The 19185-nt window shown below is 34.8% G+C and overlaps 1 protein-coding gene across 6 annotated transcripts in view; it reads right to left on the bottom strand.

Moving 5' to 3' along the window:
- The window catches only part of TDRD3 (tudor domain containing 3), a 134621-nt gene that overhangs the window by 70027 nt on the left and 45409 nt on the right, over positions 1–19185 (bottom strand). For all 6 annotated transcript variants that reach the window (XM_039877168.1, XM_039877163.1, XM_039877162.1 and 3 more), the window contains exons 4-5: positions 7434–7594; positions 3868–4009 (exon numbers count right to left, since the gene is read on the bottom strand). In XM_039877168.1, coding sequence (XP_039733102.1) covers positions 3868–4009; positions 7434–7507 — 216 coding nt within the window. In that variant the 5' untranslated portion in view covers positions 7508–7594. The remainder of the gene's footprint in view (positions 1–3867; positions 4010–7433; positions 7595–19185) is intronic.

The raw sequence follows: 19185 nt of genomic DNA on the forward strand, positions 1-19185 counted from the left end.
GTCATACAGAATCTTCAGTCATCTACTCCTATGTATCTATTTATTTGGTTTTGAGCTGTTAACATATATCTGTTAAGCACTAGTTGTCATTTAATACAGCTTTATTACTTTAAACTTTGTAGTGCATTTTTAATAATTATCATTACAGAAAATGTTACCTATGTTCTTACACCATATATAAAAATTAACTCAAAATGGATCAGACCTAAATTAAGAGCTAAACCCACAAAACTTGTAGAAGAAAACGTAACACTGGATTTGGCAATGGCTTCTGGGATATGGTGCTGTAAGCACAGGTAACAAAAGAAAAAAAACAGATAGGTGAACTTCATCAAAATTAAAAACTTTCATGCATCGAAGAACACGATCAATAGAATAAAAAGGCAATCCATAGAACGTGAAAAACGTGCAAAATCTGATAAGGGACAGATATCCAAAATACACTGAGAAATTACAAAACAAACAGATTAAAAAACTGGCAAAAGACTTAGACATTTCTCCAAAGACATACAAATGGACAATAAGCATATGAAAAGATGCTAAATATCACTAAGCATTGAAGAAATGCAAATCAAAATCATAATATGATTTTACTTCACACCTATTAGGATAGTTTTATATAAAACCATCCTAATGTGGTTATATGTATCTATTCTTGGTGAGGATATGGAGAAATTAAATCTCTCGTGTATTGTTGACAGGAATGTAAATGGTGCAATAACTGTGGAAAACAATGTGGTAGGTACTCAGAAAAATTAGAGAAGAATCATATAATCCAGCAATTCTACTTCTAGGTATACACCCAAAAGAACTGAAAGCGGAAACTTGAACAGATATTTATATGCCATGTTCGTAACAGCATTATTCACAAAAGCCAAAAGGTGAAAACCACCATAATGTCCATCAGTGAATGAATGAACAAAATGTGGTGGTATATATCACTTCACTATATCTATATCTATATACATACAATATTTTACAATATATACAATATTTTATTGTATATAAACAACAAATACAATAAAAAGCATACAATATTTGCCCTTTTCTGTCTGGCTCATTTCACCTAGCCTAATGTCTTCACGTTTTATTCGTATTGTAGCATGTGTCAGAATTTTCTAACTTTAAAGCTGAATAATAATGTGAAGTAATAACAATAGGAAATCCTGACACATGCTAAATACGAACAAACCGTGAAGACATTAGGCTAGGTGAAGTGAGCCAGACAGAAAAGGGCACATATTGTAAGATTCCACTTCTGTAAGGTACCTAGTCAAATTCATGGAGACAGAATCAAGGTTGCCAGAGATCAGGAGGAGGTGGGGAATGGCGAGTTAATGTTTGATGGGTACAGAGTTTCAGTTTGGGAAGATACAAAACACTTTCCTTTTCTTCACCTGCATGTAATTTGCTTGCTATAGCTATACCTGCACATGGTTTAAGTACTTATCGATGTTCCCTTGCCCTATTTATTTTATAAGAATGTTTAGGGCCCCATTCCTTCCAAAATTAATTCTATGGTTTATGATCTCTATCTGTACATTTGATTTCTATGTGTACTACCTGCCAGATGCTCAAGTAATTGAGCTCTCCATGGTTTCTATGTAGCTATGGTTACCAAATCAAAAACTACAAAACCAAAGAGAACTATAATTATATTAAGCAGTTTTAAAACTCTTTTTAATGTAAATTTTTATTCCCTCTATCAAGAAATACTAACAGGCTTTTAGGAAATAAAGTGCAAAGATATATAATAAAGCATTACAAGGACAACTATTAACGTGCGTGCGTGCGTGCGTGCATGTGTGTGTGTTTGTGTTAGGGGTGAGGAAGTTCCTAGGAATGTTTAATTGACTTTTCAGTCCAGTGAAGTAGTTCTGGCTGGGTTGGGAAAATTACCTTAGATGTTGGTCTGACTTGAGAAGATCTTACCGCATTTTAAAAAATCCCTAATGATAATAAAAACACAACATATCGACTTGTGAAAGGAAAGGATTACATAAAACGGGTGGGATTTTGCTGGGAGATTCAAAGTTCATAAACTTAGCTATTTATGTAAAACTATTAAAACACTACTTGCTTTTGTAACATTTTCAACTAAACCAGGCAGTTACGGAACATTATCTTATACTGCATAGTACAGCGGCCCAAAATGTAGCACATTATTTCACAATGAATGAGTACCAAGAAATAAAAAATGTGCTTGAATTCTCCTTATTTACCTTCCAACAAGGACACTTTCAAATTAAGAAAACAGAAAAGAGTGATGTATCATAAAGTACCAAAAGCTCGAAATATTGCTAGGCTCCTTGGCTCACTTTAGACAACAGGCAAGATTTGAGAGTGGCACAAGAACATCCATTTTAGCTCAAAGAGTAACCAGTTTTATGTGCTTTGTAATTCACTTGTTTCACAATTATTTGTTATAACGTTTATTACAGGTTAAGACTCAGAGCTAATACTTTAGACATACAAAAAAGACTCAGCTCAATCACCCAATAGCTATCTAATCATAAAATAAGCTAGTTAACAGTTCTTCAAAGTCCACTTTGTGATCTTTATGGACGTAATACCCCCCGCTACAAGACTGTAAGAAGTATTACATGATATACACATGCAAGAGGCCGGCACAATACCTACAGACTGTTCACAAATATTCATAGAATTAAACAAAGATAACACAAACAAGAATTCTGACCTTAAGAAGCTTATGATCTATTAAAGGAGATAAGAAATAAACATAATTTTAGTGCTAGGTAAAAAGTAATACACTTCTTAATATGGACAAAGTGTTCTAAGATTTCAAAAAAGGAACAACAACTATATGAAGAAGTAAGCACTGATCTGACTCTAAAAGCCCAGGGACAATTTGGCCATGCAGGGATTCCTACAGAGAAAATAAGATGAATGGTATAACAATGGTAAAATCTTTTTTTTCTGAAGTATAACTGAGGAAAGCATAGAGCACAAAGAAAGAGTAAGTAGTTTTGTTTGACTAGAACAAAATCTATGTGAAATAATTTAGAAAGCTGAAAAGGTAAACTGGAAATAGGTCTAGATTATAAATGGCCTTGAATCTCAAATTAAGGCATTTGAACTAAAAGCAGAGTGTGACATGTTCTGAGTTATGCTGAAGGAAGATAATCTGGCAGAAGTGCATAAAATGAATTAGAAGATGGGAAAAGAATATGTGGAGAGTCCAGTTAAAAGGCTACTGTAGCAGTGCAGGAGACAGACACTAAAGATTTAAACTACAGAAACGGCAACAGACCCAGGGAGCTAGGGAGCAAGAGACTGACAGGAGATCTGACTGCAGAGGGCCAACAGAATTGGTTGCTGGAAGCTAAGTAGAGGACGAATACTAGATAACCTAGATGACTAGAAGGATGAAGATATTAACATAAATGGGGGAAGGAGTGACTAGGAAGACAAAAAGCCACAAGAACCCTTCATTATAGCGAGATTTCAACTTGCTTTCATTTGTATGTATGTGCATATGTAGATAAAAACAGCACACATGTGATGTTTTTATATGTGTATGCACAAACACTTGTTTTTTGCAGAAAGAATTATACACAGATACATTACACACAGTTTATAACTAGTATCCTGGCAGTTTTGAAAACACATAACTTTTAAAAATATGTAATAAAATGTAAAAAAATATCGAAAAATGACATCTGCTTTAGAGGAACATGTTTAAACAAAGGTAGATAGTTTCTGTAACAATTACTGTATTCAATTCAACTCTGACACAGAGAACAAACGTAACTATTCATGACGAGAAGTTCTCCCGAACACAGAGAACACAATAAAAAGGGTGCGGTGTTTTAAAAGCTGAAGCCATTCTCCTCAGTTGACACTTACTCTCTGCAACTCCCACTTTTCAACAAGGTGTTCTACTTCACCGCCAAGAACTGTGGTGTTCGAGTCATTCAGGAGCAGGAATCCGTTTTTTATGTCCACTATGCCCGAGAGTTTAACTTTAGTTCCAGGTGGTGTGTTCAGGCTGAAGCAAAGCAAAGCAAAGCAAAACAAAAACAAAAACAAACAAAAACCCCATTAAAACAAGTACTTCAGTCTCATATTATAACCTAGACAAGTTCTTCCAAATGCAACATGACAACAATTTTTCAGGAGATGGACTGTACAGTGTGAAATGATCACCGAGGAGGAAGTCAGAAGTCCATGTGCAAGACTGTCCTCTCTACTTCAATGACAAAGAAATGAACTTCAGTTTCCAAATGTGAAAAAAATTGTGGACAATAAAAATGGCCCCTCACAAATTTGAGAACAAGATAAATAGAATAAAAGATTTAATAAGAATACTTTCTCAATAATGCCAGGCTGTACAAATATGATTTGCCATTTTATTCCTTTGAGCTTTGACTGTACATTGCAAAGACATGCTATAGTACAAAATTAAATTTTATTACAGAAAAACATATCTGAGCAGTAATTGTCCTAGAAATTTTACATCTATATGAGCTACTATACTCCACAAAAAATAATGTTCTTTTTTTTGTTAACCATTTAGTTAAAGATCAAATGAGTTATTTACACTAAAGCACATTAATTTTCAAAGGGCTTTTCTATAATTGGCTAATATTATCAGATTTGGGACAAACATTACATCATGACCCCTTTTATAGAAACCAGAGACAAGATGTTTATCCTCCTACCAAACTCTTGGTAAAAGAAACAACAGAAGAAATCCCTTTCATCATAGAGGTTCATTCTAAAGTGAACTTAAAGTCTTAAGCCTCACCCCATCTCCCTGCACATAAAGCAAGGGGTAAAGCACTCCAAACAGGAGCAAATACTGTCCTAAGACACTTAGGATGAATCAGAAAATCATGCAGAAATGGCTTGACGTTGTTCACATTTTAAAAGCTCGTCACATTTAGGTAAAATTTTTTTTTCAAAAGTATATTCACCATGTGCTGATATGTGCAACAGCCGTGAAAACACGGATGTCACTAGTCTATTCTGAAGAAAGATGCCTGATAAACTAGTTGTTAATAATAAGAAATGGAATATGCCTGTTTTTAAAGCTTCAAAGATTATATGCAGAGTAAGATTTTATGTTACATGCCACTGAGTTGGCTCTGACTCCTGGCGACCCTATGAGTGACATCTACAGTGTCCTTTCCTCAAATGCCAGACTCAGCTCCTCCAGACTCACATCTATGGCTTTTTTTAAGGAGTCAATCCATCTCAGATTTGGTCCCCTCTTTTCCTGCTGCCTACTATTTTTTCTCAACATTATTGTCTTTTCAAAGAACCCTGCCTTATTATGATGCATCCAAAGCAGGACAGCTTCAGTTTTGTCATTTTTGCCTCCAGAGATGTTTTCAGGCTTAATTTGAGCTAGGACCCACTGTTCATTTTTCTGGTGGTCCAGGGTATTCATAGAGCTCTCCTCCGACACCGTATTTCAAAGACATTACCTGGTAAAAAGTACTCTGAGAACCCCAAGCTTAATCATCCTCAGTCATTATACGTAACGTACAGAATACAAGGTCATGAACCGCTTGCCTAACCTAACTCTTAAGCACGGGGCTCTTTGGTGGTATATGCGTAAACTTCGGGCAATGTCTATCAGACTTCGAGATCAGCAACAACTGAATACAGTTTTGCTAAGTGGAGAAGTTTTTCCCAATTCCAGGCAATCGGCAGATTGGGATTTTCATTTAGGGACAAATGAAAAAAATAAGCACCAAGGATACCAGGCTGCAGTTACTTTATCTCTAAAGAAATTACTAATAAATTATATATTATTTACATTAGTCCTATGTGTGTTCTTCAAAATTATTTTAACCAATAATTTTGTAGAAATTGGTAAAATTAGCAAATGTTGAAACATAAAATGAATAATACAAGAAACTACATAAGACCTTTAAAAATGGGATGCAAATTACAGGGGCATTTAAATTGTGATAACATTGCTTTGAAACTTAAGGCTAACCTGAAAGCAGATGATGAACTATTTTTTTTGTAATATGCATTTTTTTCTAAACTCTTCCTAACAAGGGTAAGAGGAAAAAAAAATGTCAAATTAATTGAAGATGGATCTACAATTTCATTAGGATAACTGATAAAGACTGTCACCCACCAGATTACATAGTTCTACTCCCAAAAATGATAAACAAGTATTAAAATTTTAATATAATTTGTACTGCATCACCTTTGGGGTTATAACTAACCCTTTGATTTAATTACTACTTTATTGGTACCCCAAAGTACTTTTACTCCATCTTCATTGCAATTTTAAGCAAAGTAAAACACAACAACAAAAAAAAAACGAAACGAAACTGGGAGAAGCGAGGCGAGAGGCAGGATGGAGGAGAGACGCAAGAGAAATGCAGTGCCCACGGGAGGGATGCAGCCACTGAGCGTGGCACACGCGGTTCCCGACCGCCCACGCTCCCTCCCACGCGCTACCACTCGGCATCGCCTAAGCGCCTCCGGACGCACTTGCTCGTGTCAGTCCTCCTCCCATCTCCCTCAAAGCGCCCATTATATTTTAAGTCCCATTCTGGGTCCCCCAGGTAGAGGTAATTTTCTGGACTCCTAATCCTTTCAGTTGACATATTATAATTTGTAAGCTATGTGCTACTTGGGAGCAAAATCTAAATAAACCCTGTTTTACCTCTGTATCTCCAGCACCAGTCAAGTGGATGCTAAATACTTGTTAAATGCGTGCTCAGGAGAGAAATACAGTCTCAGAATTTACATTAAATGAAAAAGCTCAGAGCAGCAAACATAAGTATGTAAAATGACTAAGAGCAAAAAGGGGGATTTGCAAGTGTCCATTGAAAATGTCTACTTCAGAACAGAGTTCAAACTGACCTATTGGGGACACGGAGGATAAAGGAGACACTTTCCCTTCCTTACTGCTTTTCTCCATTCCAATAGTCATGACTCTATAAATCTCTCAATAATAGCCGAAAGAAAGATTTGAAACTGTTTTCCTTGTGGAGTTCTTCCTTCTCTTAGAAGGTAGAGTGGCACACAACCTCTCTGCTTCAACCATCTCCTCAGAAAACTCACTCGCCTATAAACTTTCCTAAGACACTAAATGGTGTGTTGGACACAGCTAAATAACAAACTTATTTAAAGAAATTCTGTTTGTTCTGGGCAATTTTTGAATGACTTAAAATTTACTAGGATAAAACTGAAAAGATTACTTTTCACACAAGAACACCTTAAATTTCTGTTTTTATAAATTAATACTGAAGCAAGGAGTAAATAATTCCATTCTTAACTTTCTATACAGATAAAGAGAACTATAACTCCTAAATTGCTTCTGAAAAACTGCAACATGCACTTAAAAGTTCATTCCTTCTTTTCAAAGTTCTTAAAACGAAATCCATTCTGAATAGCACCTTCAAACACTCTGAAACGAATACACAAAATAAAGTGCCGATCACCTTATTTTTGACATATGACTATACTCTACGGCTGTGCAGCTGATATGGCCATCAGTCATCTGCAGACGCAGCATTCTTGGTGCAGCCTGCGATTCTTCATTATCCTTTGGTGCAGCAACATTGCGAATTTTTTGTATTTGCAAAACACATGGACCTTCAAGCTGTCAAAACACAAAGGAATAAATATCACTTCCTAGCCACAGCTTTGTTTTCATTTACAGTGTTTCTCTTCTACTTAATGGTCATATTTTATGATTTATAATGATAACTTCAATTCAATAAGGTCAAAATGAAATTATATTACATAGGTCTGGGGTTTTTTTTTTTTGCATTTAATGATAAAACTTCAAAAGGGTATCCTGAACAACTTAAAAAAAAAAGTTATTCTGAATTCACTTTCAGGAAGTAACAAGAAAATAAAATTTTAAAACAAAGTTATATTTCTCAATTAAAGGTGTATTAATAGATGTTTTAGTCTTATGTGCTCTAAATCATTCACACACATCCCCCTTCCCTCTTATGTACCTCAAGGGATGTTCTGGAATTAAACACTTGGTAGATTTTTATAGAAACATTAACTTTACAGCAGTAGTTAAAAGAAACGCTTTCTGTTAAAAAACATCGAGTTTAAAGTACACCCTCTTCTGGCATTAATGAAGAATACAATACTCCAAAATTTAAACTATAAAGTTCAATAAGTGTGAGCTATACTGATTTTCACATTTCCTTTTTAACTGAATTTAAATCTAATGCTATATTATATATACTGGCAGTAAGAAGAAGAAATGTTCTCTTTGGCCACATTTCAAAGACAAATGTCATTGATGGACTAACTAGCTATTAAGTTAAAAGTTTTATATAATAAAACGCTTATGGCACAATTAGGAAATGACAGCAAATTCTGCTTACATGTCTAAAAAAGAAATTTAACATAATGGTACTTATCACATTATTAAACATTATACCTTTAAGTAGTATCATACCTGCAAAGAAAAAAAGGGCTACTTTTTGTTATAAATGGTCTTTTAAGGAAAATCTTTCTGTATATTAGTTTAATTTATATTTTCAGCAAAGAGAAATGTGAAATGATTAACATTTACGCTTAATTTCTCAAGTTAGCATGTCCCCAAGTTGACGATTTCCTACTCCATATTTATCACTATTAGGCCCGCAAAGGAATAATTTGGTCATAAATTTAGGCCTAGATAATAAAATTAGAGAAAAGTACTAAAATTTCATCTAAATTTTAGTTACAAACAAAAATTCCAAGTTGAAACAAAATGCTTAACAGGTATAGATAAGCTGCTAATTCAGGATAAACTTTTACATTTGTTTTTAGCATCATTAAAATAAAAATATTCTCTTTATTTAGAGTGTTAAAATAAAGATATTCTCTTTATTTATCCAACACGGTTCCCCAAGCACGTGTCTACTTAATACAAACTGAAATTAAAAATTCAATTCTTTGGCCGCACTGGCCACAGTTCAAGCATCCTGCACCTGGACCACACAGATGCAGACTGACTATGTCACTGCGAGAAGTCCTATTAGACAACCAGCAGTGACCTAGAGCTACGTGTTCCCAAGGGGACTTGTGCACCCTAGGGAGAGCACACTCACTGAAGTACATGTGAGGGAAACACTTGTTTCTGTTCAATTCTCAGTAAAAAAGAAATTAAACTTTCCTAACATTTCGTATCCAGAGCAACAAGGAAACCCTTGCTCAATCCACATGACATACAGCTCACGAGGCATCTTGATGGAATCTGGGGAGTTCTGCATCCCAAGGGTGTTGACAAGGCACCCTCACCGGTTTGTTTGCTTTCAATGTGCTACGATAAACTGCCTTTTATTTGTCCACGGTTAAATGGATAGATGGATTATACTACCTAGTTTTAACCTTTAATGCTTACAAAACGTATAAGTAGCTTCAAAAAATTCTGCCAAAGAAACACAAATGAAGATAATGCCGACAATGAAACACACAGTGGGAACAGAAGCATTTTTGCTCATCTCCTACCTGTGATTGACCATGAGAACAGAAAACTGGGGAGCGCTAGCGGGGAATGCCTGCCCCCAATTGTTGATGTTTCCTAGCAAGCAGTGAGTTTACTTATTTAATTACTCCAACTCCTGGCTTCTCCATCCCTTTAGTTTATTAAATAGTGGCCCCTTCAAAAGATACATCCCCCTGGAACCTGTAAATGCAATCTTACTTGGGAAAAGAGCCGTTGCGTATATGATAAAGGCCAGGATCTAGAGATGAGATCATCCTAGATTAGGATGAGTCTGAAATCCAAAGAAAAGAGAAGGGAAAATAAACATGAAGACACAGGGAATAAAGGCCATGTGAAGACAGACATGGAAAAGGCAGTTACACATCTACAAGCCAAGGAACAACAAAGACTGCCCGCAGCTAGGAGAGGCTAGGAGAGAGGCATGAAACGGATTATCCCTCAGCGCCTGCAAGAGGAAACAACCCCGCTGACACCTTGAGTTTAGACTTCTGGCCTATAGAATTGTGAAGGAATAAGTTTCTGCCATTTTATGCTACCAAGTTTATCACAATTTGTTACAAGCCTCAGGAAACTAACATGCCCACTTATGGACTGACTCATCTGATTGGGAAGAGTATACTATACATACATATATTATAGGGCTTATCCTCACCCTTCTTTTTCATGGGATCTAGGTGAGGACTCTGAGGGAGAAGGTACTGACTCGCCCTCCTCTGGGTTGGCACTGCCATGAGGATGTACAAGTCTGCCTGGTTTGTGGTTCAGTTCATGGATCCATTTGGCTCTCCCACTAAACCACATCTTGCAAATTAATTTTTATCAATAGTAAAGTTTATATTTTGGCCCACATCTGCCACTCCTTTACTTCGCAACTGATTCAAAATCGAAGTAGAAAAGGAAGTACTCTTTATTTGACTCATCTTAGAAACTTCCAACAAATTATACATAATCTTTTGATAGTCACTTCTCAGTTTGAATCATCAAACCTTAAGATTGGTGATTCCATAATTCAGAAATATTCTATAAGTAAACCAGCAGATATAATGAATTTTTGTCATTATGTTTACAATATTCAGTTTATTATATTCTGTAGTCAAAAACAGGTAAGTACTGAACCTAAATAAAACACAGATAGTAGAAATACTATGATTCTAAGATGCTAAATCTTAACTTTAACCTTGAATTTAAAATCATCTAAAAATCATCCACAAAACTGGTTGAGAATTAATTAACTTCAAAATCTTTGTTCAACTAATGCCAAGGGCATCCTCAACGTAAAATAAAAAGACATCAATGTTAAATGAAAATAATGAAAAACAAATCTTGACTGCCCACGATTTCTTTAATGTTTGATTTTCTCTTCTGCATAAATGATAAGGAATAGGTAGAAGAAATTACTGTAAAAATTTTAAAAAGGTAAAAAAATTTATCATTGTATCTCCAGGCAAAATCTCTAATAAACAGTATCAAGTATCTGCCAGAAATATTCTCTGAGGCCAAAGAATCCATCCAGGCTTCATTCCTTTCTCTCTGTAGGTGAACGGGCACCTCTGTCATCTGAACTCCTAACTAGTGATACCAACCAATATGGAATATCAGATTTAAATGGCTATATTAGTTTATTGATTTACTAATCATATTAAATAACATCCTTGCTTACACTCTCTCTCCAAAGTTTGGATGACATGAAACCAGTTATCTGATCATACCTAGATAGTTAAAATTGAGATTTTTTTAGGACTCTAAAAACCATTTAAATTTAGACATTCTATGATCTATGAAATATCTGCCAGCCATTTCTTTTTATAATCATATCACTTTCCTTGAGAAATAAACTTCTCAGTCTATACCTAACAACATAAGTGTCACATTCTCCACTAACCCTAGAAACAGGGCCATGTACACAGAAGGAATCTATGAGTATGATTAAGTTCTGATCAATCTTCCATCATAATTGCAAAGTGGGCTAAAACTAAAAAAAATAAAAAACAGTTTCATTTGCCACAGTCCTTGTAAGCACTTAAAATCACAATTCATTTCTTTCTTTATTGCTACTTCCAAAAGCATTTCCAGTGGCTTCCACAGAGATTTCCTGTGGTTCATTTTCTCATCAACTCATTCATATCCAGAAAAGTTTTTGGCGGGACTGTTCACATCTTTACCTTATTATCAAAGCAACTGAGGAAAGATTCAAGAAAGCTGCCTTGGAAGAAGAAATAGCGATTCTACCTATAGCTGCTTTACAAGCCTGAAGAAGTTTTTATAACACCCTCTTTCTTACCTAACTTATTTGTTAAAACAACTCGGTATCATTTTAACAAGATTTGATATTAAACATGGGGGTGGGGAAGAAGAGATCAGGAAAAAAATTATGATTTGTCACATCCTGTACCATCCTAAAGGATGGTATCAGACTCGATAATACTGAAATAAAAAAGAACTGTTTATACATTCTAGAAATTTCAGAACATTCCCCCTGTCATTCATGCAGGCGTCTATAGTAAGCCTGGGGGACATTTTCCTCCACGGAAATCAGTGTTTGCTTCTGACAGCAGCAACACCATGACTGAGAACCTGAGCTTTGGACTAAGAGAATAGGAGCAAAGTTAACCTTGACCAGAACCTGAACTCGCTCCAAGTTGGTAGCTCCCCACCGACTCCACATAATCCTTCTAGAAGAAAGCATTCCTGAGTCAGGAGCCTAGGATTCCCATGCAGAAAGATCAACATGGCATAACAAAAAAATATCATGAGCTCAACAAGGAAATAAGGCACGAAGCATGAGAATCGTAAAAAAATTATTAAAAAATTAAACCTATAAGGTAAAAGTTTAGAATTATCAAACAGACTATAAAATAATAATTCTGATCTAGAGAAATTGATATGGAACTGGGAACCTCATAACTAGGGAATAAATATTCTTCTCAAGCAAACATAGGACATTTACAAATACATATCAAGCCATAATGTAAGCTTCAAAAAAATTCAAATTCAGTTATTATTTGGTCTAAATTTTCTTATCAAAATATAACTGAATGAGAAATCTACAACAAAAAGAAAAAAAAGATAATATACTATAATTAAAACAGGCAAGAAAGAAATCTTAATATAAACTGAACAATATTTAGAACTGAATGATAATGAATAAAAATACCACGTATAAAGAACCTTTGGAATATAGTTAAAACAGCGGTAGGAGAAAAATTAATAGCCTCAAGATGCTTATATTAGAAAAAAAGAAAATTAATGAGTTAAACTAGCAAGTTGAGAAAAGAAAAACAGAATGAGCTCAAATAAGGTAGAAGAAATAATAAAGACAAATTAATGACAGCAAACTAAAAATACAATAAAGAGAGTTAAGAAAATCTGGCATTGGTTCTTTGTAAATACTAATGGAATTGATATTAAACAAGTCTACTCAAGAAGCAAAGAGTAAAAGATACAAATCAACAATTTGAGGAATAATAAAAAATCACAAACATACTTTCAGCAACAATGAAAAAATAAGAATACTGTGCATAGCAATCTAAATGTCTATCAACTGGTGGATGGAAAGAAAAAGTGGTATATCCATACAACGGAATACTACTCAGCAATAAGCAGGAACAAACTACTGACACATGCTACGTCATAAATTAATCTCAAAAATATTATTACACTGAGGGAAAGGACAGAGAATATGCTGTGTGATTCCACTGATATGAAATGTTCACAAGAAGCAAATTTATAGAGAAAACATAAAAGAATATAGGGACATGTTATTAAGAATAATAAGCACAAAGTAGCAGAATTTAAGATCAATATGCAAATAGGAGTTGCCTTTCTATGCACTCATTACAGAGAGAAAAAATAACGAATTTTAAAAAATCATTTATAACAAAAATATAAAGTTCCAGGAATAAAGCTTACAAAAGATATACGACCTATATACTTCCAATAAACTATTAAACTTTTGGAAAGACTAAATAAATGGAGAGATACATCAGAGTGTGCCAGAGCCAGCTCGTACCAGTTCACAAGAGCCTATTGTGTACTTTTCTTCCCAGCTTCGGCGATTTCACAGTGTAGCTTATAATCGGCCATGGTAGGAATATTTATACTGCAAAAGTGGCAAATGCTACATATCAGAGTTTTTTTCTCTTCAGAGAGACAGCTTACCAGGATTTCAGTGGTAATTTGTTATCATAAAGATGTCAACTATTTTTAAGCTAATGTGTAGATTCGATGTAATTTCTATCAAAATTCCAACATATTTTAAGAAATTGCATCATTTAATTCTAAAATTTATATGGAGGGAATAGGGACAGAATAGCTTGAGGAATAAGAAGATATTTTACAACTACAAGATTAAAAATTTTTAATAATTTCAAGTACCACAAAAAATATGTCAATGACATCTAATAACGTATATGACTGAAGGTAATATAAATTGGTACAACCACTTTGAAAAATAACTTGGATATTCTTGTAAAGCTGAACACTGGCTTAACTCTAGCATATAATAATTCAATTCTCTGGAGAAACTTTTACACACATGCATTAGGAAAAAATATAAGTTTTTCCTAGAAGTATTGCATCTATTATAACAACAAAAGAAAAAGGAAAAGCACCTAAATATCCATCAACAGGAGAATGAATAATTAAACTGAGGTATATTAACACAGTTCAATATTATACAGGAGAAAATGAATGATTAATAGACATATGCAACATGGATATATGTTACAGCTTTAACACTTTATGATAAAAGCAACTTTCAGCAGACAATTTACTATCATTTTGTAAAGCTTAAAAACAAAACAAGATTTTTTTTTAGAAATAACTATATAAGTAATTAAAGTATTTTTAAAAGTCAAGGAAAGCGAAACTCAAAATTCACAACCATCATTCCTGGCGTGGCGGGAAGGAGAGCAAGGACACGTACGTGGGCAGAACAGCACTGTAATGCTCAGATCTAACGTCAGGCTGAGGCTTCGCGGGTGCTCACTTCATTAAGCTCTAAAACATACATGTTTTTATATAGCACATACTACATTAAAAGAGTTCAAATAATTTACATAATATTTTGAAACTAAGATACTGGGTAGTTCACAGAAACGTCAGGAGAATTAGAGAACTCGGTCTACAGCCTACACAGCAAAACGCTCAAAATCAAGCGGTGTGATGGTACAACAGTTCTGGGATGGGGAAGGGAGAGAAGAAGCCCTAATTTGCAGTACTTGCCAATTTCCATGGCTAATTTCAACTACCAACTAGATGTTACTGAACTCTAAATTGAGAAGAGATGCTGACAGTCAGTGTTCAGGAGCTGAAGCTGGATCCGGCACACGGCAAGCATCTGCCTCTACGCCCTGTACCATCGATCTCACTGGCCTTGGATCCTTACCCTAGAAACTCAGTCCTTCTGCAGCTTCTGCTACTAACACAGAGGATTCATCACAGTTCCTGCTTTTTTGTGTGACCGGCCCAAGCCTAGAGCAAACACAGCTGCAAAGGAAGCTGGGGGAAAAGTATCTGGCATTTTCTCTCCAGTACCAAGACTCTGAAGATGAGAAATCTTCCCCAAACACAGGAAGAGAATTCAGGTTCTCGGGATCATAAATGCCCACTATACTTATCTTCTGTATATGGTTATCAGTCAAGAAGATTTTGTCAAGCTCTATTCTCTATAATTTGTATAATAAAATCGCTTTTTAAAAAATTTTACACATAGAAATGATGCCATATACGGATTGCGTGTGTACGTATATACAGCTGACCCTTGAATAACACACTCTGAACTGCACGGGTCCACTTCTATGCATATTTTTCAATAAATACTATAAATATATTTCCTCTTCCTTATGATTTTTTAAATAACACTTTCTTTTCTCTAGCTTACTTTATTGTAAGAACATGGTATATAATTCATATAATGTACAAAGTAAGTGTTAGTGGATGTTTGTGTTAACGGTAAGGCTTCTGGTTAAAAGTAAGCTATTAGTAGTTAAGTGTTTGGGGAGTCAAAAGTTATATGTAGATTTCTGACTGCGGAGAGCTGACGCCCCTAACCCTCACACTGTTCAAGTTCAAGGATCAACTGTATACCTCTACACACACATACACACCCTCCTTCCCCAAGATTTTAAATGTGCCTCCCTCATTGAGAATTACATGACTAAAAACTAACATTCTAGCAAGAAAAGCAACCTGTCCACCTTACCAAGGGGAGACAGCTGTCCCTTCATTGTATGTACTTCTGACATGAAGTGTGTTTCACTATTGACATTGCTGGTTTCTCATCAGGCTACATGCTCCAACAAGACAGGGCTGTCTGTTGGTCTGTGTCCCTTGAGCTCAGCACAAATATATATTCAAAAACCACTTGATAATCAAAGTATTTCCTTGTGTTTTTACTATAATTTATTTAGTATTTTTCGGATACATCAGAAAATGTGGTGGGGTCTTTATATAAGTTATTTACCTCCAAAACTATAATGTTAGGGTCATTTGAGTATCTTAAATGAGAAAATAGAAAGCAGAGGGAAAAGTACTTTGCCAGAGGCCATGCAGCCAATGAGAGGCAGAATTAGAATTCAAATTCTATCTTACACCACAGTCTGTCTTCTTTTATTATGTATTCTAAAATTAAGATAAAATTTGTTACGTACTCTACAGTCTTTATAGGAAGCCAATGTTAAACTTAATGGCACATAACTTTATATATATATGTATATGTGTATATATATATATAGTATGTATGTACCTAGCCGATACATACATACTATATATATATATACACATATACATATATATATAAAATCACGAATGTAAGAAAAAAATAATACACCATTGTAAAGTTGTCTTAATGAATGTTTAAATTGGGGCATTTTACTTCATTTTAATGGTTAAGAAGAAATTATTATTTCTAATGTTACTATGCTACATTATTGGTTTTTATGATAAATAGATATAATGGCAAACTGTAGACAGAGTAAAATAAAATACATCTATAAAAAAACTTGTTGCATACTAAAAGCAGAAGCAGGTATAAAAGGTAATGGGAATATTAATTGGTAAAAATTAATTCTGCTCAAAGAAGGTCAAGAAAATTAGAAGAAAAGTGACATTTGAGTTGGAGTTTGAAGAATAAACAGAAGTGTGCCTGGCAGCTTAGGGGAGGACATTCCATGCACATGGCAATTATAAGGGACTGAAGCAACATAAGACTGATGTTAGGGAAGCTGCAGGTCTCACCTCTAAAATAAAAGGGAGGGCAGCTTACGAAAAGTAGAAGCACATGTTTAATTTGAATAACTAAAAGGAACACTGGTAAATTGCATTATTTAGCATAGAACAAACTAAGATATATTAAATATGATACAAATTTTTTAAATTAAAACTTTTTCCAATTATTTTTCTTTTTAAAAAACATCTAATTTCTAGACTTGAGGGTGAGGCCATTCACTTTGAATTTTAAGGCAGTGGAGCCATCTTGTGGTTGATATCCATATTACCGAAGCTTTGAGAAGGTCACTTATATTTGGAAAAATTAGGTCTTTAATCATAATTTCACATTTAAAAAGACATATACAGCCTATCAGTCTTAAGACCTAGATTAAAAAATAAACAAACACAGGACTGAAAGCCTTTTCTGTTAGGTTTCTACAGTAATGCATTAGGTCGTCACATAGCTGGACTAGGTAACAGTATTTTCACATTAACCTGTATTTTATAATTTCTACACCTTGGTTTGGACACTAAAGCTATGAAAATAACTACAATGAAATATTCAGCTCAGACAAGAATATGAAAAATATTAAACAGTTTATTAGGAAGTATAGTTTTATTTCTTTTGTGTTATGACTTTTCCTGTGGTTTTTAGCTTACAAGCCATCATGTTCCTGCAGCCTGTGAGAAATGCAAAGCCTGCCCTGAGAAACTCAGAAAATGCAAAACATGTCTTCATTACACGTCCCTCCACTGTCAAATCTTTATGGCCTAAAAACCAAACATATACTGTGCGTGGAAAGAAATCTCTCGGGCTTGGAATCCTAGAAAAAATATCATCTTCCCATTCTCACCACTTTTTAAATTTGTCTGCAAAATTTGCATCAGGGTTTTGGGCGACATTATGGAGAAAATATATAGGAACTGCAAAGTAATATTAAGTGAATGGAAGGAAAGAGGAAAGAACCTAAATAAAACTGTATTGATCAATAATAAAGTTACTTGCACATTTTTCTATTCTTTCTCCCAAATTAATTGGTGATAATTAATAGACTTTAGTTTCAAACTCCAGATAACACCACCCTCTGAATGCCCCAGATCTGTCCTAGAAGAGACATAAATTCAATGTGTCTAGGATTAACTACCCTCTCCCTAACTATGGACCCACAATCTTTCTTACCTGATCACATAGTAATTAGCTCTTCAGTCTTCCACTCTCAAATTCCCAAATGCTGAAAATGGTGTTATCTAAGTCTTCTTAATTGTCACAGCGCACACCATGCAAGCATTTATTTTTGGCCCCTCAGGGAAGGAAGTCTGAAGACTCCTCTCTACACTACTTTAATCTGCCTTTCAAAGAGGATCATGCTCTATTCTGGAGAATCTTCAGTGCACTGTGGGGGTCCTGAGACCTAGTGAATGAGCTCCCAAAGTGATAGGAAGGCAGATGGCCGAGGTCCTAGCGAGTGGACCACACAAGACTGATGGAGGCTGCTCCTAATAAGGCCTCTTCTTGCCTCTTGCTTCTTAAGTATTTGCTTCTTAAATATTGGGGCTCTCTAATCCTCATGTTTCCTGTTGGCTTTCTCTCTCCTAAAAATGGTAGTATCACAGGCAGGCTTGGAACTTAGTAGAAACAGAGGAGGGCTTTGCGTCTGCTTTGACTTCATCACACTTACATGGACTTAGCTCAAGCAACAGAGCTCTGCATTAGGGCTGGGGGCCAAAACCCAACCAATAATGAAGCATCCATTTGCCAACTTCATTCACTGGATTCCCTTGGAGATCTCTCAGTAATGAGATACCCAAGGGAGTAAAAAGGATTAATATGTTCTTAGACCTCCAGGACAAAACACCATCCTAAACTGCTCATAATCCTCCATCCTTGCCATATGCACTGTACCATGTTTAGTACATTATCTCATTTAATTAGTCAATGTCATAAAGGAGCTATCTGAATGATAAGAAAACTAAAATCTAGCAAGATGAAGTAACTTGTAGAAGTCATAAAACCAAATAAGCAGAAAAATTAGGATTTAAGTCCAGCCCAAAGATGCTAAAATCTGTATCTTTTGAGTATGTCATCAGTCCCTTCACTTATTCTTTCATTTTTTAATATAAAAAAGAAAACTAAAAAATATTATTTTATACCAAAATCTGGCATGTTCTAGGAACAGACAGATTACCCACTCGAATACCCTTCTTACTAAATGCTGCCCTATCTCTTATGAAAAGATGAAAACAAATTTATTTAAAAATTTTTATTTTCAACCAGAACTACAACATACATAACCTAGTGACTGGAGCCATGTCTTCATAATGATTCAGTCACCACTAACACAGTAAAATACTGGTTAATAAGGTATCCCAATAAATAAAAGACAAAGTAGCTTTAACTGCATTAGTCTTATTTTATAAAAAAGCACAAATAATTCTATTCATGTCAAAATATATTCCTTAAATATTTACTTTGGCCTAAAAGTAGCTATAGTTTTATATAATATATGGAGTTTTAACTAAAAGCA

The sequence above is a fragment of the Pteropus medius genome, unplaced genomic scaffold (assembly GCF_902729225.1).
Source record: "Pteropus medius unplaced genomic scaffold, Ma_sr-lr_union100, whole genome shotgun sequence".
Lineage (NCBI taxonomy): Eukaryota > Metazoa > Chordata > Mammalia > Chiroptera > Pteropodidae > Pteropus > Pteropus medius.